The sequence below is a fragment of the Poecilia reticulata genome, chromosome 9 (assembly GCF_904066995.2).
Source record: "Poecilia reticulata chromosome 9, P_reticulata-male-v2, whole genome shotgun sequence".
In the NCBI taxonomy this organism is placed as follows: domain Eukaryota; kingdom Metazoa; phylum Chordata; class Actinopteri; order Cyprinodontiformes; family Poeciliidae; genus Poecilia; species Poecilia reticulata.
The window spans coordinates 25,044,247-25,071,405 of NC_088838.1; the positions used below are offsets into that span (position 1 = coordinate 25,044,247).

At 37.2% G+C, this 27,159-nt stretch overlaps 1 protein-coding gene across 4 annotated transcripts in view; it reads left to right on the plus strand.

Annotated features, from left to right (window-relative positions):
• kcnip3b (Kv channel interacting protein 3b, calsenilin) overlaps positions 1-26,430 on the plus strand; it is a 41,437-nt gene extending 15,007 nt beyond the window's left edge. The window contains exons 1-7 of one of the 4 annotated variants that reach the window (XM_081610768.1): positions 6,110-6,307; positions 20,025-20,149; positions 20,250-20,319; positions 21,856-22,034; positions 22,863-22,967; positions 23,075-23,137; positions 25,459-26,430. In XM_081610768.1, the coding sequence (XP_081466894.1) occupies positions 6,202-6,307; positions 20,025-20,149; positions 20,250-20,319; positions 21,856-22,034; positions 22,863-22,967; positions 23,075-23,137; positions 25,459-25,506 (696 nt within the window). In that variant the 5' untranslated portion in view covers positions 6,110-6,201 and the 3' untranslated portion in view covers positions 25,507-26,430. Of the gene's footprint in view, positions 1-6,109; positions 6,308-10,158; positions 11,188-16,679; positions 17,331-20,024; positions 20,150-20,249; positions 20,320-21,855; positions 22,035-22,862; positions 22,968-23,074; positions 23,138-25,458 lie in introns of those variants that run through there. The other 3 variants (XM_081610770.1, XM_081610769.1, XM_008418185.3) reach the window with 3 other exon arrangements.
• The last annotated feature ends 729 nt before the right edge of the window (positions 26,431-27,159 follow it).

Here is a 27,159-nt window from a genome sequence, read left to right on the forward strand (position 1 = left end):
CAAATATTGATTTCTGAACTCTTCCTGAGTTAAAACATTAATATTATTGTCTATAAATGAATTTGATCTTGTTTTCTTTGCATTATTTGAGGTCAGAAAGCACTCAAATAATGAAATAATGAGAAAATGTCTTTTTCCCCCTCCTCATTTTCTGCAAATAAATACAAAATTTTTGCTTGGAATTTCCAAGATATGTTATCAGTAGTCCATAGAATAAAAGAACAATGTTCATTTCACTCAAACATATACCTATAAAAAGTAAAATCAGAGAAACTGATTATTTTAAGTGGTCTTTTAATTTTTCCTAGAGCTGTATTTGTGGTGTTTTTAACTAAAACTGCTAATTTTAGAGGCTGTGCTCACTGCAGGAGGCCTGAAGGCAAACCCCTCACAGGTCAGCGAATCAAAAGGAGACATTTGGTGTTTTCCTTCTGCACGCTCCCTCTGGTTTGTCCTGATGTTTCTTCATGTGGAAGAAGCTTTTAGCAGCACATTCAGATTCTGTGCTGTCAAATGGGTGACAACTAAAGCTGTGAACTTTGCTGGCACACACCTTCCTACAGCTGTGCAGCAGCTCAATCTTTATTGAGAATCTTAAAGAGAAGATAAGACAACCAAAGCCAGAAACGCTGGCCAAAATGTGCGATAAAGACAAGTGAAGGTGGTAAAGGATTTATTTAATCGCTCTGCACACAGAAACAGAATCTCCGTCCTCAAGACGTCTTGATTTTAATCTTCGCTGTTGTTGCTCTACTACACATCAGCACAGATCTGGCACATTTTGTAATGTTTTTCAGACTTTATCACTAAACTTGTGACCTTAGCTGGACGGCCAAAGACGGCAAATCCTTTTAAGACACAGATGTCAAACTCAAGGCCCAGTGGCCAAATCTGGCCTATGGCGGCTTCTTATGTGGCCCTCTATACTCCAGAGGGACGCAATAAAATATTATTTTAACAGTTTCTATCCGCATACTGCCAAATTACATCAGTCAGTCCCTTGAGTTTTTCATGATTCTGCAATTGTGGAAATTCATGCAAAATCAACAGATCCCCAGACGTTTTGTGAAGATGCATAATTGTGAGTTTATTCCAAATTTTCTGCAAAAATGGTCAAAAACATCAAATTTAAATGATGCTGACTCCGACCTGAAGGTGGCAGTATTTCTAAATTATTATTCCACTTCTGCCTCAACCTATCTTGATGTCAAGTTAAAGTTCGTCATCAATACAATGAGTAAAAAAAAAGTTACATTTACTGTCAAACATAAGCGTAAATATTTCTTGCGATTATTTCTAAGGTAGCACAACAAAATTAGTGATTTTCATTGCAAAAAAAATCACCAAACCAAAGCAAAATCCCAAAAAGACTGATTTATGTGAAAAAATGTTCAATATTATTATGTTAACAGTTTGATAATGGGTTTTATCAATACATTATCCTGCAGACGTGGAGAAAAATATTTCTTATCCAAAAATATACAAGGAAGTAAGGTTTCATAGTTTTTGTTGTTTGGATCTGAAAATCTTTACATTTGAAAACAATTGAGATAATATTTAACTGGTAACATTTACTATGTTGTGTTTGTACTTTTAAGAGTTTAAGTACTTCCTTCATGGCTTTAGATATGTAAATGTTGAAAGTGGTCTACTTATGATGAAAAATATTCATTTTTTATTATCATGAAAAGTTCAACCACGAGAAAGAAAACAGAGGTAAATCAGTGATGTTATTAGCTTTCCAGTCTTGTCCCAATCGTCCCAAACACGTCTTCTCATAACACTCGATGTTTTTCTTCCTGGTTCCCTGTTCATCCTGTCTTTATTTTCTCGTTTTCACCACCAGTCCTGTTCTTTCTGTTGCAAATCTCCTGCTGTCTCCCATTGTCCCAGTTTCTCCCTTGGTGTGATGTGCAGAGACAGGTGAGGACGCCTCAGGCGCCACTGTTTACACCGCCTCTTCAGGGAGACAGCAGGAGGCAGGAGTTGATGATGGATGTCCCCCGCTGAGGGAAAATTGTTTTATTTTGCTTCCTGCCAAGTTTGGCTTCTCTGAATTGTCTGTCCTCCTGACAGATTCCCAGTTTAAATCTCCATAATTGAGCCCAGATGTGGTTGCGTTGGGTCTCCACTGGTTCATTAGGTGGATTCTGCCTTCAGCATGAAAGAAAGGAAGAGATAAATATTTAGAAGTTGGATGAAGAGCAAGTTTCCCAAAGTTTCTGCTCTAATTACGCTGCTTTGAACTTCGGATCAGGTGGATTCATGAGAAGGAGATTATCTGCGGTGGAAGTGAGGCTCAGTTTGGGTTTAATTGGAGCTTATAACCGCAGTAAAAGGAGAGAGGCAGATATTGCAGGAGCAGAAAAAGCCTCAAAGAGCTCCCATGATGATCATTTCAGGTAGGAAGCTTTAGAAGAGGAAGTTTAAATATCTGGGGATGTTGTTTAGAGTTTGGAAAGGGCACTTCCTGTTGAGACGAGGTGAAGCAAAAAGACGGGTTTTCATCACGAACCCATGGAGGAGCGATTTCATCATCTCTCTATGCTATAGAAGCCTGCAAAAACACAGAATATTACCAAGTATTTTTAGTCTAGTTTCTAGTGCAAATGTCTTAGTACACTTGAAATACGACAAGCTAAAGTAAAAGTAACTTTTCAGCAAGTCTCTTAAAATAGAGACTTGTTTTAAGTAAATAATTCCTTAATATTTATGAAAAAGTCCTTGTTTTATTGGCAGATTATTTCACTTATAGCAAGACATTTTCACATATTTTAAGTTAATTTATCTGTCAATGGAACGAGGACTTTTAATCAATATTAAGGATTTATTTACTTAAACAAGTCTCTATGTCTTGCTGAAAAACTACTTTTAAGTTAGTTTGTGCTATTTCAAGTCTACCAAGATATTTACACTAGAAACTAGACCAAAAATACTTTTTTGTGTGCTTTTGCAGTGTAAAAATCACTGCTGTTTTTAGATATCCTGGCTCTCTCTCTCTCTTTCTTTCTTTGTGCTGATTACTTCATGTGTTTCATAACAGAGATTTCTTTAAAGCATTTTTGTTTGGGTGCACCTTTCATTGTCAAACAGAAAAAAAGACGCAGCAAATCCTGAGCTTCAGCGCCCTCTAATGGCCATAAAGTGTATCATCACAACCTGCTTATGTCAGTTTTTAGGTTTTTTAAATTGTAGATTCTTCATTTTGGTTGTGTTATAACTCCTTAAAGTTGAATTCAGAAAAGACTGGAGCCCTTGTTATCAAACACTGCATTAACATCTGCATTAAATTTGTCTTGATTTTTATTGGCAATTAGCAAGAAAGGTTTGCTGTGAGGCTGAGATTTGGTCAAACTGGATTTAATTACACATTATTTACAATAAGTAAACGTGATACATCAAAAAAATATCAAAATTGTGGAGAATTTGTGTGAATTTGTGTTCTAGTTTATTGGAAACATGAGAGAAATATTTTTTATGTTGGAAGGAATTAGAATAAATCAACTTTTAATAAACATACTACTGTGAAAGAAAGTAAAAAGGCAACACTTTATTTGAAGGGGTGTGCATAAGGAGCCACCTCTCTGAAGACCTGCCAATCTGTGGACTGAAAACAGTCCTGGAGCACACAGGCTGCATCCCTGGGCCACACAGCGACTGTCTTCTTCCTTGACCTAATCTGTGTCGTCAACGGACAATATGCTGGCGCCAGCAGGATGGACATGTGGTCAGAGAGGCCAAGATGGGCGCGAGAAAGAGCTCTGTACGCACCGTGAATGTTGGTGTACACACAATACAGAGTGTAAGAAGGATGACATGCCGGTAAACTGGGTAGAGTGTCCGTCAATTTCACATGGTAAAAGTTCCCTGCAACCACGTAAAATGCCTCCCGGTGCTTCATCTGCAGTGAGCTAACAATGTCATACAGCTCCTTTGATGCTTCGTTGCCGTTAGCACCCAGCAGAATGTAAACAATGGTGACAAACACTGCAATAAACTCCCGAGGCAGATAGCATGGTTGACAGCTGTTAACCAGTCCACAGTTCGTACACCAACCTTCACTCACTTACATACGTTGTCCTCCTCCCCGTGTTTTTCCTGACCGTTGGTCTGCTTGGAATAACTGAAGACCGTTGATCTGGAAGGATAAGTATGGCATGTTGCTGTTAAGCCAGGTTTCCGTTAGGCAAAGAACGGCACAGTTCTTCATCTCTGCAGAAACTCTTTGCCTCAAATCTAACAAATCCACTTTCTTAGCCAGTGAGCGGACATTGTCCAGAAAGAGAGTCGGAATTGATGGCTTCCTAGGCACCAGCTGGGTCAACACGCCCACCCGTTTCCTTTTGACTGTTGGTGCTCACACCCTGCTGTCCAGTACATTGTCCTCAAGAGCCGCTGTCTCCCAATTGCGGATTTCAACCTTGGTGATATTACCAGTCGAACTGTCTCCAATGGCCATCAGCTAAGCCGAGCTACATTCAGCTGTAAAGTTTGTTTTAATACAAACTTCAGTAGTTTTCGACATTACAAAGGGTCATAGCCATGCAGAAGTGGGAGAGCAAGTAGAAGGATTGTCTTCTAACAAGAGAGTTAGTGCAAAAATTCTACAAGATAAAAGACGATTATTGAGCAGTTTTTGGATTTATCTAGAGAAAGACTATTAACAATGAGTCAGAGCAATCAGGCATCATCTTCTGATTCGCAATATGAGGAAACACAGCGGACTTTAGCTGTGGAGACACGGAAGCTCCAAGACATCTTGAAAGAAGAGAAAATGATGTCTACAGCGAGACAGACTCTTTCCAAAGCCAACGAGGAGCTGAAGACTCAAGTTATGAATTTAGAAAAAGCAGTACTTGAAAAAGACGAGCTGATTAGGGAAAAAGACGAGGATTTTGAAAATCTTTTCAAAGAAAACCAAACTTTAAAGGAAGATAGCATCACCCTTCCAGTTGATGAGTAGTGTTCTGGAGCAGGAGATCACCACCCTGAGGGAGAAATGCACTGTCCTGGATCAGAAAAACACCTCCCTGGAGAAGAAAAAGACATTCCTAGAGAAGGAAAATACCACCCTGGATCAGAAAAGCACCACCCTGGAGCAAGAGAACATAGCCCTGGAGAAGAAAAACCCCGATTTGGAGAAGAAAAACACCATCTTGGAGAAGAAAAACAAGACCCTGGAGAAGGAGAACACCGCCCTGAAACTGGAAAACACGGCTCTGAAGCATAGAAATACCACAGTGGAGCAGTACAACACCATTTTGAAGCAGGAGAATGCTGCATATGAACTGATAAATGCCAACCTGGAGATGAAGAACACCAGCCTGGACCATAAATGGAAAATCCTGGAGGAGAAAAAAACCCTCTGGGAGGAGAAAAACAGCACCCTGCAGTATGAGAACGCCAGTATAAACACAGTATAAAATAAGGCTGTTGTTTTCAGCCAAGTGACGTTAGACTGTGAGTCCTGTAGAGTTTATACTCATCTTAAAATAGATTACTTCATTGTATTGATTATAGAAAACACTTTTGGAGCAATGCTGAGTGAAATGCTCATCTTTACAAACCAGCAGCACTTTAGGAGTTTGTATTTTCAGCGTTGTGAATTTCAGCATCTTGGAATAAAAAAAGTTGTTTTGATGAAGAAATACTCTTAGTATTTGCACGTTATTCCATATAACATTCAAGCCAAAAAAGAAACAGCAAAAATGTTCTGGTGTTGTTAAGGAATATTTTACAGACTTTGACATATTTATCCAGGCCTGGAAGAATGGAGCCATGCTTGTTAGTAGAAATATGGAAATGTGGTTCTGTTGGAAGTCAGATTCTTGTTTCTGTGGGACGAAAAGAAGGGAGGGAGGCAGACAGACGACAGAAACAGAAAGAAAAGGTTAGGTCTGCAGGCCGTGTGATGTGAAAGGTCAGAAGCTCTCTGCAAACCGTTTGATCCCTTCCACCGTTTTATCTCTTTCTGTCACACTGAGTCCATCTCAAGCTCAAACAGATTTTCAAATATCGCTGCTCAAAAAGCTTCTCATCCACACAGACGGCGACCTTCCAGCCTCTTCCACCTCTCACCCTTTCAGTCCCTTCTGTCACTATCGGGTTCTGCCGTCCCAGTCGTTCTCTCTCCGCCGCTGAGCTTTTAAAGTTCAGGCCTTCAGAGTGGGACCCGTTGGGATCTTTGCTGGAAGCTGCAGGATGGGAGCAGTGATGGCGGCTCTGTCAGTGGAGGCCAGGCGGCGCCTTTCTCGGCCCAGTTGCCTCTCCCATTGCACGACCAGTGCAGCCAGGTACCATCGCTCAGGTAGGGGCTCCTGAGGTGGAAACCCCTTCATTACTTCACTATTTCGCTGCAGATTTCTTTTACTGTCTCTTGTTTAAATAGTTAGTGCACTGGAAAAAAGAAAAGACAACACAAAATATCGCCAAGTATTTTTGGTCCATCTTTGTACAATTGAAATAAGACAAAACTAACTAGCAAGTAGCTTTTCAATAAGAAATAGAAACTTGTTTAAATTAATGGCTCAATATTGATAAATATAGAACTGGTAGATTATTTTACAAGAGAAGTTACAACTTTATCTCTCAACGCCACATTTGTCCTTGTTGAGTGAAAGTACTAATGGCCTGATGCCTAATTTGGTCCAGTAGATGGCAGCCCCGTCCTCCACCAGTCTATCATACTTGGAGAAAGGCAGCAGCTCCCTGAATCCTTGATCTTCAAAAACTGTTCAGCTATTTTGTCCATTAAATCTCATTGTTTTTAATGTAGATAATCCTTATGTTTAAGATTTCAGGGCTGTGCTATTACTGTTTTTTCTAAGTAGTTACATTTAAATTTGTATTATTGAAGACTTATTGTGTAGCAGCAGCTCTTCAAATGTCCAGAAACAAATAATTTAATTTTAATGGTCTTTCCTGTATTTATTATTTCTTTTCTTTATTATTTCTTCCACAATCTTAGTATTTGTGTTTTGGTTTCCTTTTGTTTCTTATTCAGATTGTTTCTGGGTTCTTTATTGCCATTTGGATTTTCTGTATGGTTATTATTGTCTCGTAGATTTTGCCACATTAGTTTATTTCTTTATGTTTCTTAGTGCAGGGTTTCCCAAATTTTTCCATGCCATCATGGCCTTCGAACAACATTAGCTTTCGGCTAGTGCCCCCATTTGCAAACCTACAGACAATACTGCAGAATATAGAAACATTAGCGCTGACTTTTAGCATTTGTTTTCTCACTTGTATTCACTATTCAATAATTATTACATTTATTTAGCATAAATGCTGCCTCCTGTCTTCTGATTTTAGTCGGCCATGAATTCTTTGGTTGTTGTTGTTGTTGTTGACGACGTTTCCTTCGGTCTTTTTAGAAAACTTTTAAGTAGCAACGCCGCTTGATGAATTTGACTGGCAGCCAATCAGAAAGATCAGAATGTCAAATAACGTTTTAAAATATATTTTTACTTATATTTTGTAGTTAATACTGAAAAATAGATTTATAACTTAACTGAAATTGAAAACACATCATTTTTGTATTATTTATTTTTTGTTTCTCATCTTTCCTCGAACTTTTTTAGGCCTCCCTATCGCCCCCTGGTGGCTCCCACTTCGAAAGACACTGTCTTAATATTCTGCTTCTTATTTGTGTTTTTAGATTATTGCCAGGCCTGTTTTTCTTTTTGTTTCTAGTTTCTTCTAGCCTCAATTCATCTTCTGTGTTAATCACGCTCCTCCCTCAGCTTTCCTGCTTGCTATAGCTGATCCATTTTTCATCTTATTAGTTTAATCGGCTCTCGTATCTCATATCTGCCTCAGGATTCAGGTCTATTGAACCTACTTGTGTTTCCTATCATCTATGTTTCTCCTGACATTCAGGCCCTTCACTGTCTGCTGTTGCCTGTTGGGTTTTCCCATTAATGTTTATCCATTTGTTGTTCCATGCTATTTGTTGTCCTATAAGTTTTTTTTCTTAAAAGTTGAATTAAAGTTTTCTTTTAATTCATCATTGTAGAGGATATCTACGCTTTGGAGCCATAAAATGAACTATATCAGATCTTGCGCATTTTATCCTTAAAGTATTTAGGTCACTCTGTTTTGTGGTATTTACGCAAATTAAATAAACATGACGTTCTGAATCCTGGTTTCTATTAAAGCAAAAAGTGTTGTAGATGAAAAAACACAGAAATCTGTAACAACTTGGACTAGTGGACCCAGCACTTCAAACTCCGTTGTTCTCAAGTTAAAATAACAATTTATTCTATAAACAATCTTAAATTAACTTTCTTTAAAAAACATTTATGATAAAGTTTGAGGAAAACGTCCCTCATTAGAAATAATTGAGGAGAATATTATTATTTCAGTGGGTCTTCCTCTCTGAAGGTCTCTGCTGATGCGTCCGGGAGGAAACCATATGGATCTGCTTTCCCTGTTTACAGAATGTTGTGTCAGCAGACAGAACCGGGCCCACCTTTTAAAAACCTGTTAGTGTTTTAATGGCCCAGTCTGAGAAACACACACACACTCACAAACTTTGTGAATACCGTGCAAATACCACAGCATCAATACAGGGCAACAAGGTTAGATGTTCAAAATGGGATCCAACAGACAAGATTTAATCCAACAAAAGTTTGTTTTTTGATAGAAAATTCCACTTGAGTTTAACCTAAATCAGACATCCAGACTCATTTTCACTAACAAGGCAGATTTGAGATTTTATCTGTAACATTTTGTTTTAATTATTCTGATAAAATCTACAGAATTAGTCACATCTCCTTGTAGATATTGATCCACACACATTCACACTGATGCATTAGTGCCTGCAGAGTCGTAACTTATCCCACTCTGTCGGACCCAACACTATTTTCTCCAGGTTATCTACGGTGCATGCCTCAGAAACCATTAAAAGAAAGGTAGTGATGTGTTTTATTTATAATAAAGAGGTGTCTCTGTAACCTGATCTTTCTATAAAAGTCTAGTTTAACTTCCCCTGATCTGCAAGCAGAACGAAAACAGAGGTCAGGTTCAGGAAAAGCAGCAAAAGAGAGGAATCTGAGCATCTAACCTGACAGTGTCAACTGAATATTTTAGCAAAGATACACAAAATTACTTAAATGTTGGGTTTTAATAAGCTAGAACCTTTTTTAATATCAGTCAAGCCTTTAGTTATTGGTTATTGTGACCTGCCTAAACTTCTGATGGGTATTTAATCATGTCTTTTTTGCGTGTCCATCTATTTAAGACTGAATGTATTAACATTTTGAGAGAAAATTCACAATAAATCAAAAAATTTATATTGTAAGTTGTATAATGTATAAATATATATTTCTCTCAGGACTCCTTCAGTGAGACGCTGCTGCATCCAGGGGACGGTAGTTACATTTACTCAATTACATTTACTTGAGTAATGTTTTTGAAAAAAGTTTTTTGGAGTGTCTTTACTGCGCTGTACTTTTTACGTTTACTTGAGTAATTTTATTATGAAGTATTTCTACTCTTACTTGAGTAACATTTCTGGATTCTCTACCCACTGAATGCAAAACAAACTTAATCTAAACAAAAATTCACCAGACGAAGACGCAGCACGCCTTCTGTCTTTGTTAAAGTTTTATTAGTTTTATATTGAAAGAAACTGATTTGGAAATAAATTATTTTGCTTGATTTTACTATTTTTTGTTACTAATATGCATTATTGTCATTTTCATTCTTAAAAAAACAGCAACCAAAATTTCGACTTAGATGTATTCTTTGGTCCATCTGATGATGTAAATTTTAAATATTAAATGATTTATCATTTGATTCAGTACTTGAGAAGATTTTTTACCAAATACTTTTTTACTCTTGCTTGAGTAATTTCTTGGATGGCTACTTTTTACTTTTACTTGAGAAGAAAAAGAAGAAGTTTTATTTATTTAGCACGTCTTCAACAAGGCAGTTCAAATGAACTAGAAAAAACACAAAAACAACACAAGCACAACAAAAAGAACATGTTCCAGTTGCAGAAATTCATGAGTAAAAATATGTTGAAGTAGTCCTTCTCTTACTTTTGGTCCTTTTTTTTGTACTTTATAATTGTCCATTTCTTTGTTCCTCTGTCAATTTCTTTAAAGTTCATGATTGTAAAACGTGAAAAGGTTTAAAAGGTGTGAAACATTTGTAGATTCAACCAGAGACGTTGGTGGATGTGAAGCTGAAGAGACGGCTGATTGGTTCAAGTCAGGAGTTGTAAAAAAGATACATTCAGGACGTTGCAGAGAGGGAGGAAGAGGAGATCGACTTCAGGGGAGGAGGTTCCACTCCCTGCAGCACCTCTCCGCTCCTCGGGACGTCCCCGCCTGGACGCCGCTAAGTGAGCTTTTATATCTGCACTTTGAATTGGACAGCAGCAGAATCTGGAGGCTCAGCGCCTGGATTACTGAAGAGGCTTCCTGGGCTGTTTAGATGAGAAGTTCTATAGGCTGATTAGTTTGTTTGGAGATGCCTTAGTGGTTGCTGCAACACCAGGAAGTGACATTGTTCTCGGTTTGTAGAAGGTTTCTGGTTTGGGTCCATAATGGGGTAATTTATGTTGGTTTGCTGTTCACAGCATGCTGTGCTTTTTCGAAAGATCTCTGTCTGGGCAACAAGTCGTGAAAATGGACGCTGACACTTTGCTGCACTCTTCACTTCCCCTTGATGGCGTTCTCATCCTTCCTTGAGACGGGGATTGTTTGTGTAAACATGAGCAGCAGTGATAGTATCTGTTCGAGCCGAGAGTCGTAGGAAGTGAGTCAGGGAAGTGATTGCGAACCTTTAATGCGCTCTGAGAGATGGCTCGGCACACAGACTCCATTTTCCCCGGTGGGCTCGCTGACGGAGGTTTTCCATATATGTCGGCTTCCAGATATTTTCAGTGTTGACATTAGAGCAGCCCAGCTGGTTCTCACACCGCACGTTTACCCAACTCCCAACCCGTGGCCTCACCCCTGGTAGAAACATCTGCTTCGGACTCGGTGGGACTCGGTTCTGGTGTCTGAGGGGGGGGGAAGCCAGACGTTTGCGACCAGGCTGGGCCCTGAACGGGCGCCCTCTGACCTCCAGCTATGGGCATCCAGGGCATGGAGCTGTTCGCCATCGGGGTGGTCGTCATCCTCTTCATGGCGGTTCTGAAGCAGTTCGGCATCTTGGAGCCCATATCCTCATTTGAAGGTAAAGCAGACCTAAATATTAGCTGGCAACAATAACTTAAATATTTATCACCCAGCGATCCTGAGACTGGAAATTGTCTGTTAAATTTAATTATCTTTTATACTTTTGTAAAAACGTAAATTGTTATTATGACAGGATGATGCTGTTTCCAGATTTGGTGAAATAAACTTTCTTCTTAAGTCAAGTTTATAGTCACCAATTATGAAACAAGCAATAAACATTACATTTTGTCAAATTATCAAGTAAATCAGGTTAACATGAACAGTAGTTTATTTGATGATGCTACAGATGTCAGAATAAATTTGTATTTCTACTCACTCCTTTAGTTTTTTGTTTTTTAGGTTGTGGTTTGTATGATGTGAAGCTAAAGACTTGGAGTGGGTTAAAAAAGTTTAAATTTTACTGAATTTTATCAATCAAAATCTGGTAATAATTGCTAGGTTATTTTCTTATTTTTAATCATTTGACCTTGACAATCAGATTAAAGTCGGCTCACTAGCTGGGCCACTCTAAAATGAAGAAAACTTTACAGGATATATTTATCTACTAGTAGATCTTAAAAATTTAAAGCGTAAAATTTCTTACCAGTCGTCTCAGACAGTGGAATTGCCATTTTATAGATATTTATTCCACATACAGTAATATATTTAAAATTTTTATTTTTTGCAGTGTTAATGATTATGGCTCACAGTTAAAGAAAACCTAAAAATGTTGTCTTAAAACATTCGAATATCACATTAGATCACTCAAAAGTGAATGTTTTCGAAGTATTTACGGTTCTTTGCTCTCAGTGTTTGGTTTGGCTCCTTTTGTATGAATTACTGCATCCGTGCAGCACGGAATGGAGGCAATCAGCCTGTGGAGCTGCGTGGTTGTAAAGGAAGCAGCTTTTGGGACCTTTGGCAGGAGCCAAGTCCTGCTGCAAGATAAAATCTGAATTTTCATGCAGCTTGTCAGCAGAGGGAAGCATGACATGGTGTCATCTCTGGTTCTGAAGCGACTTGACTCATGACGTTTGTAACCCATTTCTGGAGTTTGTCTGATTTCACTTGACAATCCTCTCACAGCTGCGGTTCCACACTTTTTCCTTCCACTCAATTTTCTGTTAGTATGCTTGGATACAGAACAACCAGCTTCTTCAGCAGTGACGTTTTGTGAAGGATGTCAACGATTCCTCGTGATTGTTTAGCCGACTGACCCAGACAGAGAGAGAAACCGTTTAAAAACTCATGACAAGAAATATTGCCAGTCATGGTATATTTAGTGTTCCCTTTAATAGTAAGTGAAATGTTGATCAATATATCATCACCTTCCAAAGTAATGGCCTGAGTCATTTTTTGCCAAAATCAATTTTTGGCTGTAAACAACTTTGGCCATAATTTTAGGAATATTAAATCTGCATTTAGTAGTTTGACTTTATTGAACGTAGTGTAATAAACGAATATCCATCCATCCATCCATTTTCTTACACCCTTGTCCCTCAGTGGGGTCGGGCAGTTTGCTGGTGCCTATCTCCGGCTAACGTTCCGGGTGAGAGGTGGGGTCACCCTGGACAGGTCGCCAGTCTGTCGCAGGGCAACACAGAGACACACAGGACACACAACCATGCACACACACACACTCACACCTAGGGGCAATTTGGAGAGGCCAATTAACCTGACAGTCATGTTTTTGGACTGTGCAAACGAAATGCATTTAAAACAAAAGAAAAACAGTAGTAAAGTATATTTACAATTACTTCAAAAATGAATCAGTTCATACAAACACTTTAGCCTGAAACTGGAGGAAACGGGAACGACTCACTGACGGATTATGTGCTAATAATCCTGCTATCTGATTCATCCAGTTTCTGCTTAAAAGAACATCAAACCTCCTAACGAAGTTTTAAAAGTGGAAAACATCCTCAGCTGCAAACATCTGGCTGGCAATCCCACTTCCGGAGGGAGGATTTTCACTGCATCATTTTATGCAACGTTGTTTGCCGGATGGCCACTGGGTGGCAGTATAGAGCGGCGTGCAGCATAAACAGAGCGGAGCTGAACAGAACCTGAACTTGAGGTATTTGATGAAGCATAAAGGGTGTATTTCACCCTTCCGTTTTGTAAACCTAATATGAAAAATATTAGTCTTTTCCACCAAATTAATGTTTAAATAATTTTAAATGCAAGTATCTTGGTCGCAAACAAACCACAGACTCTGCAAATGTCAAAAAGTTGGAAAAGGCAGATTTTTTTTTTTTTTTACATTTTTTAATCTCATATGTGAACAACAAGAAAGTGGTCTAAAATACTTTAGTATTAAAATGCTAATGTAGCTATATTTTCACGTAAATGTTTTGACAGTGCAGACATATTTAAAAAAAAAATTAATGCTAAAACTCAGCACTCAAATTACCTGTGAGCAGTTATTATAAAATTGAGAGTAGTTTAATTTTACTTTACATTAATCATCTGAATCTCTACAAAATATACATTAACTTAATCAAAATAAATATAATTTAATGAGAAAGACCTTGTATGCTTTAATAAAAGTGATCTGCATTGGTTTGGTTATTTATTGGTTCAGGTCATTTTAATTGATTTATTTTTGGTATTTTTAGCTTCCAGACGTTTGTGCGACTGCAGGTTCAGAACAGCAGAAAAGGTTAATGGTTCTTCTGTCTAATCTGGGTTTCCTCACAAAGTCTGCAGTGTCTGTGTGCGTTTGGGACTGTAACTGAGAAATTTGATCCCCTGATTGATTATTGTCCTCTGATTAGAGTTTTAGGCTGAAGGCCAGTATGTCAGAGTGCCAAGACGGTTAAAACCGGAAGGCTCCAGTCGGCTCATTAGTGACTCTAAAATGGCCCAGGCTTCATAAAGTCGTAAATTCAACAAAAACACCAGTAATGTCTTTTCATTATTTATCACTCCTCTCAATCTCCAGTTGCTCCAGCAGCTCACTCCTCTTCTTGTGGTTGGCCATGCTCCCCAGTTTAGCATTACTTCACATTAATTATACATGCAGTATCGAGCAGGCTTTCTCTGAGGCCACCTAAATATGGAGTCTTGAGTACTCCACCAGGACCCTGAAGGACACTAACCAGATATTCAAAGTTTTCCATCATCGTTTTTCACCATTCTTTATCTTTCCTCATCATCTCCCCGACAGAACAATTCACCAGCTGATCAACTTCATCTTAAATGTTTTAACCTTGCAGTGAAAGTTAAGGAAGGAGGCGTCAACTCAGCCCACATCCCATCACTTCCTGCCTCCATTATAGCATCTTGTTTTCAGACGGTGTCTATGAACAGCCTATACCCTGACCATAACCTAACCAACATGGTTGATTGATTTTTGTAGACATTATATCTAACCAGAGGTTGAATCTTTGAGGAAAACACTAACAGAAAATAAACTGTGGTCTTAGGAACCTTGTTACATTACAACCACAGACTTTAGTGTGTTTTTTTGGGATGAGTTTTGTGATATGTCAACACAAAATGGCGTTGACATATTGCGTTGACATATAGTAAAAAGGAAAGAAAAGGATCATTTGAGCCCCCTTTACTCCAACAACTTCAAATAAAATCCAGATCAGATGGATTTGAAACGTTTAAAGAGTCTAATTTAATCTCAGTGTAAACCCAGCTGCTCTCTGAAGATTTCCTTGAACAGGTTAGGAAAGGTCTATGGGCTAAAATAACAAAATCACTTAAAATCTTTACTAAACTAAAACTAACTGACCAAACATGTTTGAATTCCACTTAGGTTGCTAGGTGACGGGCTGGGCTGGGCTTGTGTTGCCAGGCAACACATGAATTTACCCTTCTAAAAACATATGTGATTCTTCTCACTTCATGTAAAAAGGGTAACTTTTTGTAAACTTTTCAGCTGCCTAACAGAACTTTCCAGTCCATTTTAGGTAAAAATGCAGCCATATAAATTCCTTTTCCAGAGTCCTGCTTTGAAATGGATAATTGTGTTGAAGGTTTTCACGTTTAGCTTGACCCTAATATGTCCAACACTGTAGCATGAAGTTAGTTTACATTTTAAGCATCAAGGTTTTATCAGAGGCTCTGTGTCAAACGATATTTTAGATGCTTTCTTCAGATGCTTATATGATCACTTTTTTTATTTTGAACTGGAACTGATCACGCTCCCACAGGACTTTTAGTTTATGTTTCTCTGCACAGCTGAGTGTGGGTCTGCTGCAGCGAGGTTGTTGTTTTAGGCTGTTGAGGCTATTTTAAGGTGATATTTTTACTACGCTGTACTTTTTACTTTTACTTGAGTAACTTTATTATGAAGTATCGCTACTCTTGAGTAAAACTGCTGTGAGTAACTGACTAAAGAACAAGCTTGTTTTAATCAAAACTTCAGCAGATACAGACAGTTTTTGTTAATGCTTCATAAGTTTTATATTGAAAAAATGTGATTTAGACATTTTTTTTTATTTTATTATTTTATAATTCTGTTATTTGAATTCTTTTTATTTTTCTCTTGAAGATTAAAAACATATCCACATAACTTTACATTTTGGTCCATCTGATAATGTGATTTTTAAATGTTTAATGATTGATGTTTAGATGAGTAACTTTTTTTACCTAATACTTTTTTAATAAGAAGGAAAGAAAGAAACTTACTTTATTATTTATTGAATACGTTCTTGAATAGCTGTATTTTACTTTTACTTGAGAGAAATATGTTAAAGTAGTGCTACTCTTACGTGAGTACAATTTTTGGTTACTCTTCCCACCTCTGGTTTCAAAATAAAGTCAGAGAAATGTAATGTTACTGTTTTGTTGTTCAGTTAGTTAACGCTAGAGGGAGACAAAGAGCGCCGTAAGTTTCAGAACAAGTGTCACGCGGCCCGTGGGAGCTCACAGCGTCTCTTCATCACACAGGAGTGACTGTGGCAGAACTTCAATGAGTTAATGCGACGTTAAATCTGTGCTGCAGACCCCGAGGGAGACCAAGGAACAATTAGAAAGTGGATCAACGAGCCGAGTGGAAAAATGAGATTCAGGACACCTGTTGACCTCTGTCTCTCTCCTCTACGTCTCCTTAAAGACAAATGGGTTTCTGTCTTAAACTATGTGCATTGTTCCTTTGAAGATATTGATTACTAGTTCAGATAGGACGTTGTAGGATTCAGTCGGGAGTAGGTATTAGGATGCTATGTTCGATAATAAGCTTTTTCTTTTTTTTTTTTTTTTTGGATGTGGCTGTAGAAGGATTTTTAATTGGCTAGAGGAATAAGAATAGATAATTTAACCTGCATCAAAAGAAGTTGATGCACTACAAAAACACAAAATCTTATCAAGTATTTTTTTTGTCTAGTTTTTTTGTGTGTGCAAATAGTACACTTGAAATAAGGCAAAACTAACTTATAAGTAACTTTTCAGCAAGCTTGTTTTAAGTCTATAATTTCTTAATATTGATTAAAACAAGTACCAGTTCCACTGGCAGATTATTTCACTTATATTATAAGTTATGCTTCACTTATAACAAAACATTTTTCCCATGTTATAAGTGGAACTACTCTTTTTAAAAAGATCAATATTAAGGAATGATTTACTTAAGACAAGCCCCTGTATCTTGCTGAAAAGTTACTTTTTCATTAGTTTTGTCTTATTTCAAGAATGCTAAGATATTTGCACTAGGAACTAGACCTTTTTGCAGTGTGTCCAAGCTTTTATATGTCTGCAGGACATATGTTCCACTCCTTTATTGTAGTTTTACATTAATTTGGTCAATAAAGCTTCAATAAAAAAAGTTGGACGATAGCATTAAATACCTAAAATGAGCGCAAGAGAGGTCTGAGGGAAAAAAGCTATGCTGAAATAAAACGTCAGTAGGGGAGGGAGGGCTAGATAGAGTAACAGAATGGCAGAAAAAGAGCAATAAGTGAGTGACGCTGTCAAAGACAGGAAAGAGGAACAGAAGAAGGGACATTTCAAGAAATGGAGAGGTGGAACAATCAATCAGTGATGTAGAGGCGAGATAAGCAGAGACTGAAGACGGAAGAAAAATAGAAGAAGAGGGCAGGATGAGTGTGAGATGGGAGACGGAGGGACTCCAGACGGTCGGCATCGTCTGCTTGGTGATAATGTTCCTCAAGCTGATGCACCTGCTGGGTTTGATCGACATCACTGAGACCGGTGAGGCAACAACACGGGGCAATAGAGGGGCAGAGTGGGGGCAGGAGGAGAGGACGGGGGTGGATGACTGCTTTAATCCACAGAGATAAAGTCAGGACCCCAGGGTGCGTCATGAAACACTAAGATATGACCTCAAAGCAAATATACTAGAGGTAAAGCAAGTCATGCTGTTGTTTCATATCTTATCTTGTTGGAAAGTTGTTAGATGGTTCTGAAGCAAAAGAAAATGGTAACTATAGTTGAAAGAGTTTATGTGCACAAACATACAAAAATACACTGCTATAAAATCTTACCAGGTATTTTTGGAATAGTTCCTAGTGAAAATGTCTTAGTACGCTTAAAATAAGACAAAACTAATTTATAAGTAACTTTTCAGCAAAACATAGGAGGTTGTTTTAAGTCAATAACGTCTTAATATTCATTTTGAAGTACAACATCCACTGTAAGATTATTTCACTTATAATAAGACATGTCATAAGTGAAATAATCTGCCAGTGGAACTAACACTTTTTCATCAATATTATTAAAAAACTGTTGACTTAAAACAATCTTCCATATCTTTAATTTACTTGTAAGTTAGTTTTGTCTCATTTCAAGCATATTAAGATATTTCCATTGGGCACTAAATTAAAATGACTTTGTGTTTAAGCAGTGTGTAAATACAGTATGTGCTTTGCTGGATTTCAGCAGCAAATCTTGGATACTTATGTTGACATTTGGTAATGATCCTTTTTAAATGTTTATTTTTAAGGAATTACTGGGTGAAGGATGGTGAATTTAATTTACTGTCTGAAGAGTTTTTCATGTCTGTTGATGGATAAAATCTTCTGGTGTTTCAAAGAGTTTTTGATCTTATGCTCCAACAAAGTTCCTCTAGTCTATTGAAGAGAAATGGGCCCACAGCATCACAGATCCTCTACCATGTAGTGAGCATCAGGTGCTGCTCCACATGTTTTAATCTATCGAAGCGTTTGCTGCCAAAAAGTCCAATCTTGGCTTCATCTGAGCATGATTCCAGTTTTAGTCAACTACATGTTTATCTTTGAGGTGCTAACAGCTTTTTTCTCTCCTTGCTCTGAATCAATCATTTGGTGGATGGGCAGCATCCAAAAACTATTATGGAGACGACATGACTTCAAGATGCTGCAGCTGTCTAATAATTTGTTTTTTTCCCACTTTAGAGCAGCTTGGATTGTCATCCAGCCTTGCTTCTCTCCAGTTGGTTTAATCTTTTTTTGTTTGTTTGTTTTTGACTGAATGTAGATTTTGCCACGGTTGGATTAATAGCAACTTTTTCTAGACTTCAAAAAATTTATATTTGTTTTATCTTACTTGATTGGCATATTCTCTTGTCTTTCTCATTCTGAATAGTGGCTTAGAGAAAGGAGCTTTAATACTGCAGGGAAGCAGAATGTCATGGATTGAAGTCAAAAGTTTATACTGACTCTGATAGACAATGTAAATTTGTAATAAAATTTATAGAAACATTATTTAGCTTTATTTTTGCAGGAATGTTCTCCATTTGCATGCAGGGTTTTTTTCTGGGTATTCCGGCTGTTTGATGGATGGGTGAATGTTTGGAATACTAGTCAGTCTCTAACACTGAATATTCATTAAAAAACATTTCAAGTCTCAGCAAGTGATTTTTTCCCCCCACAGAATGAATGAATTCAAATAAAAAGTTGAATTGTTGAAGTGTAATCTGATGCTTCTGCAAAAAAAGACAAATTGATTTCAATGCTTTTAATACATCTTAATCAGGAATGACAATAATTGTAGAAGGTGCTCTATAAGTTAAAGCTCCCTGAGATCAAGAATGAGTGTTTCATGTCATGGAAAAATAAATTTTATGTTCAAAAGGATCCAGATTTTCAGATTAAGCAACATCAGAGACCTAAGTAACTCAGTTCATTTGGTTCTCATTGAACCAAATGAACCCAAAAAGAATGAACTGATGTGACGTAAAATCAGACCCTCGGTTCCTCTCTGTTGATTTTGGTTAATGTTTCACAGTGTGTGATAGTTTCTGCTCTGCTGGGTGTTTGAACTGGACATTTTCTCCTCTCCGTTACACCTCTTAGGATCTGACCCGAATTGACTTGTTTTCTCTTGTTTTGTTTTCCTTCTCCTTACTGTCACTCTCCCACTGTTCTCCATTTACTCTTTTTCAAACCATCTCGGTGTCAACACCAATTCCTCCTCTGCCTCCTCCTCTGTTCTCTTTGTCTGAAGATGGTGAGTATGGAGCAAGAGAAACCCAGCTTACCTGGAGAAACCTTCCCTACTTTTTGTTTTTTCCTAGCTATGCCGTGCTTTCTCTGAGCATGTGTGAAGAAAGCTACAATTTGAGAATTGAGTTTAAAAACTTCAAATTTAGACTAAAAAAAAAAAAAAGTTTAAGGAGATCTCCACCTGAAAGAAAGTACCTCCTCCTCTCCCATTTTTTTCCACTTTTTGGTTCTCAGCAGATTGTTGCCTCTTCTTCCCCCTAAACTTGCATGTTTTCCCTCCCTCCCTGTTAAACATGGGAACCCACCCTCACCCTCAATTGTTTGCCTGCCTTCACTCACTCGATGTGTGTCCCGTCCTCCCTCTTTCTCTCTTCATCTTTCCCTCTCTGCACCACTTCTCCTCCTCCTCTTCTTCCTGTCTGTCGATCCATCCCTGTCCTCCCTCCGTCTCTTGCTCCCACAGACAGCAGCGACAGTGACCTGGAGCTGTCGACGGTGCGTCACCAACCCGAAGGGCTGGACCAGCTGCAGGCCCAGACCAAGTTCACCAGGAAGGAGCTTCAGTCTCTTTATCGAGGCTTCAAGAACGTATGTCAAGCTGTGGCGAGGACGTTCTCTGTTGCTTTTATTACTATGCTTTTAATAGCAACATTAATTGTTTTTAACATTTTTCCCCCTTCATCTTCAGGAGTGTCCCAGTGGGTTGGTTGATGAGGAGACGTTCAAGTCCATCTATTCTCAGTTCTTTCCCCAAGGAGGTTAGACTATAAAACCATCGCTCCTTTCTTGTCCTTTCAGGGACTGTAAGTAAAAATATGAGTGCAGGGAAATTGAGGGTGTTCAAGGTCTTCACTTATTTAAATAATATTCATACACCTTTAACCTTTTCGCATTTTGTTCCTTTAATTTAGTTTTACTGAAATGTTATGTGAAACCTAAAACAGTAGAGATTCATACAATTAATTGACGTATGATTAATTGTCAATCGATGTTTTATTAGATTAAAATTAGGTCCAATCTATTAACTACGTAATAACGTCCGCGTAGAGCTTCTTTTATTATTGTAGTTTGGCCGCCATACAGCAGAGGGCGCAACTGCTTGTCATTGTTAAGTGGAGGCAGTTGATCCAGAATTAAAGATGACGGCCGTCCCAGACTGAGTGAGAGAAACCAAACGGTCCAAACAGAGTTCAGTGGGGAATACAAGATTAATTGAAGATTATTCGAGGTTTATGGGGTTTTGTTTTGAAATATAAACATTCGACAAGCTCCTTAACCCTTGTGTTTACAAATGGGGTCCAACATACCCCACACCCATATCACTTATCAGTTGCCTTGGCTTAGTCCTCGCACGCACAAGGGTTAATAACGCTTATTTAGCCGACATTAAATAACGGTAGCGACAACTACTTGTTCAGAAATTACTAATGTGCTACAAAGGCGAGGAGGGTCTGATTCGGAAAAAATGTAACGGACATGCTAATAAGCAAGTTTGATTTTGGGGTTGTGTGTTAATGCACTTTATGTGAAGTTTTAACACGCCTTCAGTTGCAACCACAGACTACTTCTGTATGAATATCTCTGTTTGGGGGATTAAATGTTCACAGAGCCTATAGTTTCTTCTTTTCACCTTTTATTTTTCTATTCATCAGCAGCATGTTCCTGCTTATTCTGTTTTATAAATGTCTAAGTTTAAGACATAATGTCGAGAAAACCAGCATGTGTTGTTTATTTAGTAAGTATTTAATAGAGCGGGCACAAAAATGGTTAAAATTTAATGTGCTTCATTTATGAGAAGATAGCCCTCTTGATACAAGAGAATACTCACGTTTTTAGGAAAATGGCACCTTATCAATTAATTCAACTCATGATAGCTTGGATCCCTGTACACCATAGTTGACAAGTGAATTTTGTTTAAAAATTTAGAAAATCTGAAATTATTGTGTTCATTTAAACTTATTCCCTTTTACTCAAATATTTATGCAACCAGTTTAACCAGAAGTTACTGAATTGGTAAAGAGTTTATCTATGTAATTCAAACTCAGTGTAAAAATAAATAGATGTTCTCTGAATTCCTGAGAAATTTGTTAGAGAACATTAGTGAAAAAGTAAAAGTAGCTAAATCTAATAATCCTGCAGAATCCAACAAGTTATTCCAAAAGTACTCCAATCCCACACTAACGAACTTCTTCCCTTGACGTTTTCTCCATCATATCTGTCCTGGATGTGTACCTTTGTGTGCCATTCTGCCAATAAAAGCAGTAAACCAATCAAAGACTTCTTTCTGTCCGCAGACGCATCCACTTATGCCCACTTCCTCTTCAACGCCTTCGACATAGACAGAAATGGCTCGATCCGCTTTGAGGACTTTGTCATTGGCCTGTCGGTTCTGCTCAGAGGTTCGGTCACAGAGAAGCTCAACTGGGCCTTCAACCTCTACGACATCAACAAGGACGGTTACATCACCAAAGAGGTGTGTGCTGGATACAGGAGGAAACGTTTTGACATTATTGAAAACGGGAAAAATTCTGTTTTCAATACACAGATGGTTTTGCCCAGAATTGGCCTTTCTGAAATAACTGGAAAAAATATTACTAGTATATTTCAACAACACTTCATGTTTTATTTTCTGTTTTTTCCCACCAATAATTTCAGCAAATCTTACAGAGCCCCAAAAAACTGCTTATGTAAAGAAACAGTATTATATTTTCACATAAAAAGTAAGTCCTTTTAGATTGCTTATTCAATTAATTTTGCCACATTAATTCTTTCTATGCCAAACTTTATTATTCGGTTGTTTTGTCCATCGCAAAGAAAAAACTTGGATTATCTTCAATCAGAGTTGGTCGTGAAGCAAACTACTAGTCTGCTGCATGGGGATTGTTTACCAGCAGGGGGCCCCCAAGAACATTACAACTTACTGTAGATGAGTTTACACATTTATTTCTTCTTAAAAGAAGAGTTTTCTTTGTTTCTTCTTATTCATCTTCTTGGCTTAATTTTATTTACTTGATTAGACTGCATAAACTTCACCTCTTGTTTAATTTGTACCCCCAGTTAGAACCCAAGTATCACAATTTAATTCCTTCTTCCATTTTTAACCCTGTTTATACCTGTACTTAACCTAATCCACATCAGTTAATCTATTAATTATTGCATTTCTAATTGCTGTTATTATTACTTTTATTTTTTTATGTTCTATTTATCCTTGTTTTAATCTGTTTTATTGTTGTTAAAGATGTTTTAAAAACATTATAGTTTGAAAATAATAGTTCATTTTGTCTCCATCTTTATTCCTCAGGAGATGCTTGCAATCATGAAATCCATCTATGACATGATGGGGCGATACACGTACCCCTGCGTACGGGACGATGCGCCGTCAGAACATGTTGACAAGTTCTTCCAGGTTCTGAAGGCCCAATTTTATACTAACATAATGTCTTAAAATGTATTCTCCTCAAAATTGTCCTGACGTGTTTATCCTCTCTAAGGTTCTGTTTCCTCTTTCAACAGAAAATGGACAAAAATAGAGACGGGGTGGTGACTATTGAAGAGTTCATTGAGACGTGTCAGAAGGTGACTCACGATCCCACAGACAGAGCAACACCTTGTTTAACGTCACGCTTTGATGAACAGCACAGTTAAACTCTAAACTACTCACACCTCTGGCACATTTAGATTTAAATTGCTGCTATTCAGTCAAGAAGTTTGTTTTCTCAGAGAAAGTTAAACATTATCAATTTGTACACATTATTCTTATTTAGATTTCTTTAAAATTTCTTTTAGATATGTTTCAACCTTAAATTTTTTAAAAATCACAGGATTACTGACCAGCTTTTTGTATTTTTTTGCTGGTATTTTGACTTTTAATCACTTTTGTTGATGAGACCCAAGTGTTTGAGGATTTGCCCCACTGTGCTATTCTGATGAATGCTGGTGTTTCTTCTGGAAATCTAGAGGTTTAAAACCACACAGACATGTGATTCCCTCATAAGTGCTGCAGTCCAATTAATATACGCAAACATTTTTGATATTGGCAATATTGTATGGTAATTGTCTTATTTAACTTTATGATTTCCTTAGGTTTATATGAGAGAACATTGTTAATTTTGAGTTAGACTTTGTAGATTTTTATACCAGTTTAAGAAAACTATTGGAAAAAGACAAACTTTTTTCCTCATATATTATTTAATTAAGTCTTGTGTGAGAATATCTGATGGGTTTATTTCTTTAGAGTAAACTCTTTCTGCTGAGAAAATATACAAGTGTGTGAAACTCAGAATGTTTTAATGTAAATATTTAACTTTTGGCCCTTTATAAATCTTGCTACAAAAATGGATTCATATTTACATACAGATTTGTAGGAACCAGCTAAGAGCTGCTTAAAAAAGCAAAACATTATGTCCATAAAATGACATTTTGTTTAACATACTTCTGAATATGAACATTGGTTAGGATTCTGAATATTTGGACACTTTAACTCAACAAAGTGGCAAAGTGTTTCTTGCTGCACTTTTGAATTAAAGAAAAAACATTTACAGCTTCTGATTCTTTAGTCACAACTGTCTGAAGGCTGCCTTAACCAATTGGAAATAATTACATCAGTATTCATGAGGGAAACGTAAATTATAGTTGTACACAAGTAAATTATATATAACAATGCCATGTTGTTGTACGTACTGCATGCTATAATTAGGACAAAACTTGAACAATAAGCACAGGTCGATATAATAATACCAAGTCTGGATCCGTTCTTTTTTAGGCAATTGCTTCATGTAGAAACAAACAAAAACACAGTAGGAGTACGATCTGTGTTTACAACCACAGATCTAACTACATCTGCACTAATGAAGGTTTTCTGTCCTGCTGCCCTGCTGTTCTGGCAAAAGTTGTTTCTCCCACATGTCAATTTATTGAATCAACACCCAAAATAAAAACCCACCAGCTTCTAAAATGTGTGATTATGGCAGCTGAAATGTACAGAAAGTATATTTTAGACTCATCACACCATCAATGCCAAAACAAAAAACAAAAACACTTGTTTACAGGCTTATAAGTGTATTGTTGTCTAGAAAGCACCTTTGCTTTTAAAAAGTCATTTATGAGAGTTATAATTACTTATTTTGGGAACATCCCAATGTTTAAATTTAATTAATATTTAATCATTTTTTATTTCTCTCATAAGACATATATACAATTTCAATGCTGTCCACTGAAGAGGAAACCCATAAATATCTGTTAGAGCTGTATTACCAACATTAACCAAAGATTTACCATAAACTTGGAGCTTGGGCACAAATAATGTAAAGACATTGTTATAATGAAACCTAGTCAAAGTCTGGTCTTAAATCTAACCGAGATGTTCTGACATTATCAGAAGTTATCACAAAAATATTGACATCAATTGATCCCGTCAAATTTAAGGAGGGGAATTAGTTTTTTCAATGAAGTCTTACTGGTTTGAATATTTTTTTCTCCTAATAAAATTAATCATCTTAAAATTGCATTTTGTATTTAATCAGGGTATCTTGGTTTGATATTTTAATGTGTTTAATGATTTGAAACATGTCAAGAAAGCAGAAACTGAATAAAACTGTAAGGCACATGTGTCAAACTGAAGGCCCGAGGATCAAATCTGGCTCGCTGTAGCTATTTATGTGGCCAGATTACATCACTGTGAAAAGATGTTCAATGCTATTTCATTTTACAAAGCAGGTTATAATATTTTAGCAATTTAGCAAGTAGATCTTTGACAAAATTCATGATCTTGATGTTTGAGGGAGTGAATACTTTTTCATAACACCACAGGTTGTTTTTGTACTTGGTAAAAAAAAAAGAAGTTTTTCTGAAAGTGAGTCTAAACTTTAGCTTCTTATTTTCGGTTTTCATCTCCACAGGACGAGAACATCATGAACTCCATGCAGCTGTTTGAAAATGTGATATAGAACAGAGCTGGATTCTCTCAGTAATTTCTCCCTTATTAGCACGTCTAATTACCCAGCCACCTCACCCAGTTCTCAGGCGCTGCACTAACACTTAGTACTGCTACCGAATCACAACGTAGGTACTGTAAAAACACAGGAAGCACACGTTTGTTTCCACTCCCCTCTGCACTCCTTCAGCCGCATCAGGAAACTGTCCCTGGATTTTAAAGGACTGCTTCAGAGAGACGATCAGCTTCCTGGATGGCATTTTCTCCCACAACAGAAGAGCTCCTTGTGCATCCATCATCAGATGACCGCTGACCCGACCCGAATCCTCATGGAACCTAACTTTACCACCAACATACTCGCTCGTGTAGAGACAGACGTTTTAGATCAAAGGAAAAATATTTTTTAAAAGTTCACATAAAAAGAGAACTAACGCATGTTTGAAATATCAGATTAGCTTGCACTAAAAATTTCTGATTATGTATAAAGCCATTGTAGATACCTGCATCTGATGCACCACTGATGGAAACCAGTGTGTTTGTATATATGTATAGTTAATAGTTACATATTCTGCATTGGGTTGGTCTTATCTGTGCAGCACTGGACGATGGAACAACACCAGAACTGAACATTTGCTTAAGGGGTTCCTGTGTGATTCTGTTACATACTTTTCATGTTTAGTAATTGAAATTATTTAAAAAGCTCTATCTTTTTGTAATCTCAAAGATTATGTCAACAGGTCCAATTGGAAAAGTAAATTCCTACAGTGCTCTGGACAAGTTAAAGGACTGTGAGAAGTGTTTGTATGCTGACTTAAGTTTGTAGCATATTGATGCAGTGTACACGAGCATGCCGACTCTCAGTCGCAGTAAAATGTAAGGTGCAGCTGGACCTTTATGAAGTCACAACATTAAAGAGACACAAATTTCACCAATTTCACAGAGTTTCTATTTCAGCGTTATCTTTTAACCCCTTTTGGACGAGTGATGCTAATTAGCTTTATAGCTAATTAGCTTCATAGCGGGTCATAACAGATGTTTACCCTGAATGTCGGTTGATTGATATGACTCTCATACTACAAAATACCTTTAGAAGTGCTTTACTCTCATCTAGATGTCAGAATGTGAACTTGGTACACAGAAGCGTAAGTACACGGTGGCATTTCCAAATAATCTCCATTACTTTTGGCTGTGAGGCTTTTTAGTGACACTAGACAATAAAGGAAAGTAACAGAGTAATTTGAGTATTAATCAAAAATATATAATTTAGGTTTTACAGTAGAAATTGTGAACACTGCAACTTTGAATCAAAATTTTACAAACTTTTATTTTGAGGTAAAATAATATGAAAGTAGATTACATAAAATGAAAAACCCATTTCTTTTTTTTTATTTAAATAGTGCAAAAGTAAAACAAGATGAAAATGGGTCATGACTAGAAGTGTCAGTTAGAAAAAGTGTGAAAATTAAGAGGAAAGACGTCAAGTTCAGATTATAAAAAAATGGTTCAAAACAAAATCAGTTTCTATAGCCACTTCAGATCAAATTCATTAAATCCAAAGTAATTTGAATAAGATTTGGTTAAATAGAGTCGGAGTTGGGCAAAAATCCAAAAAACACACAGTTAATTTACATCTAATTGCAATTCAGTGGAAAGCCAAGCAGTAAAA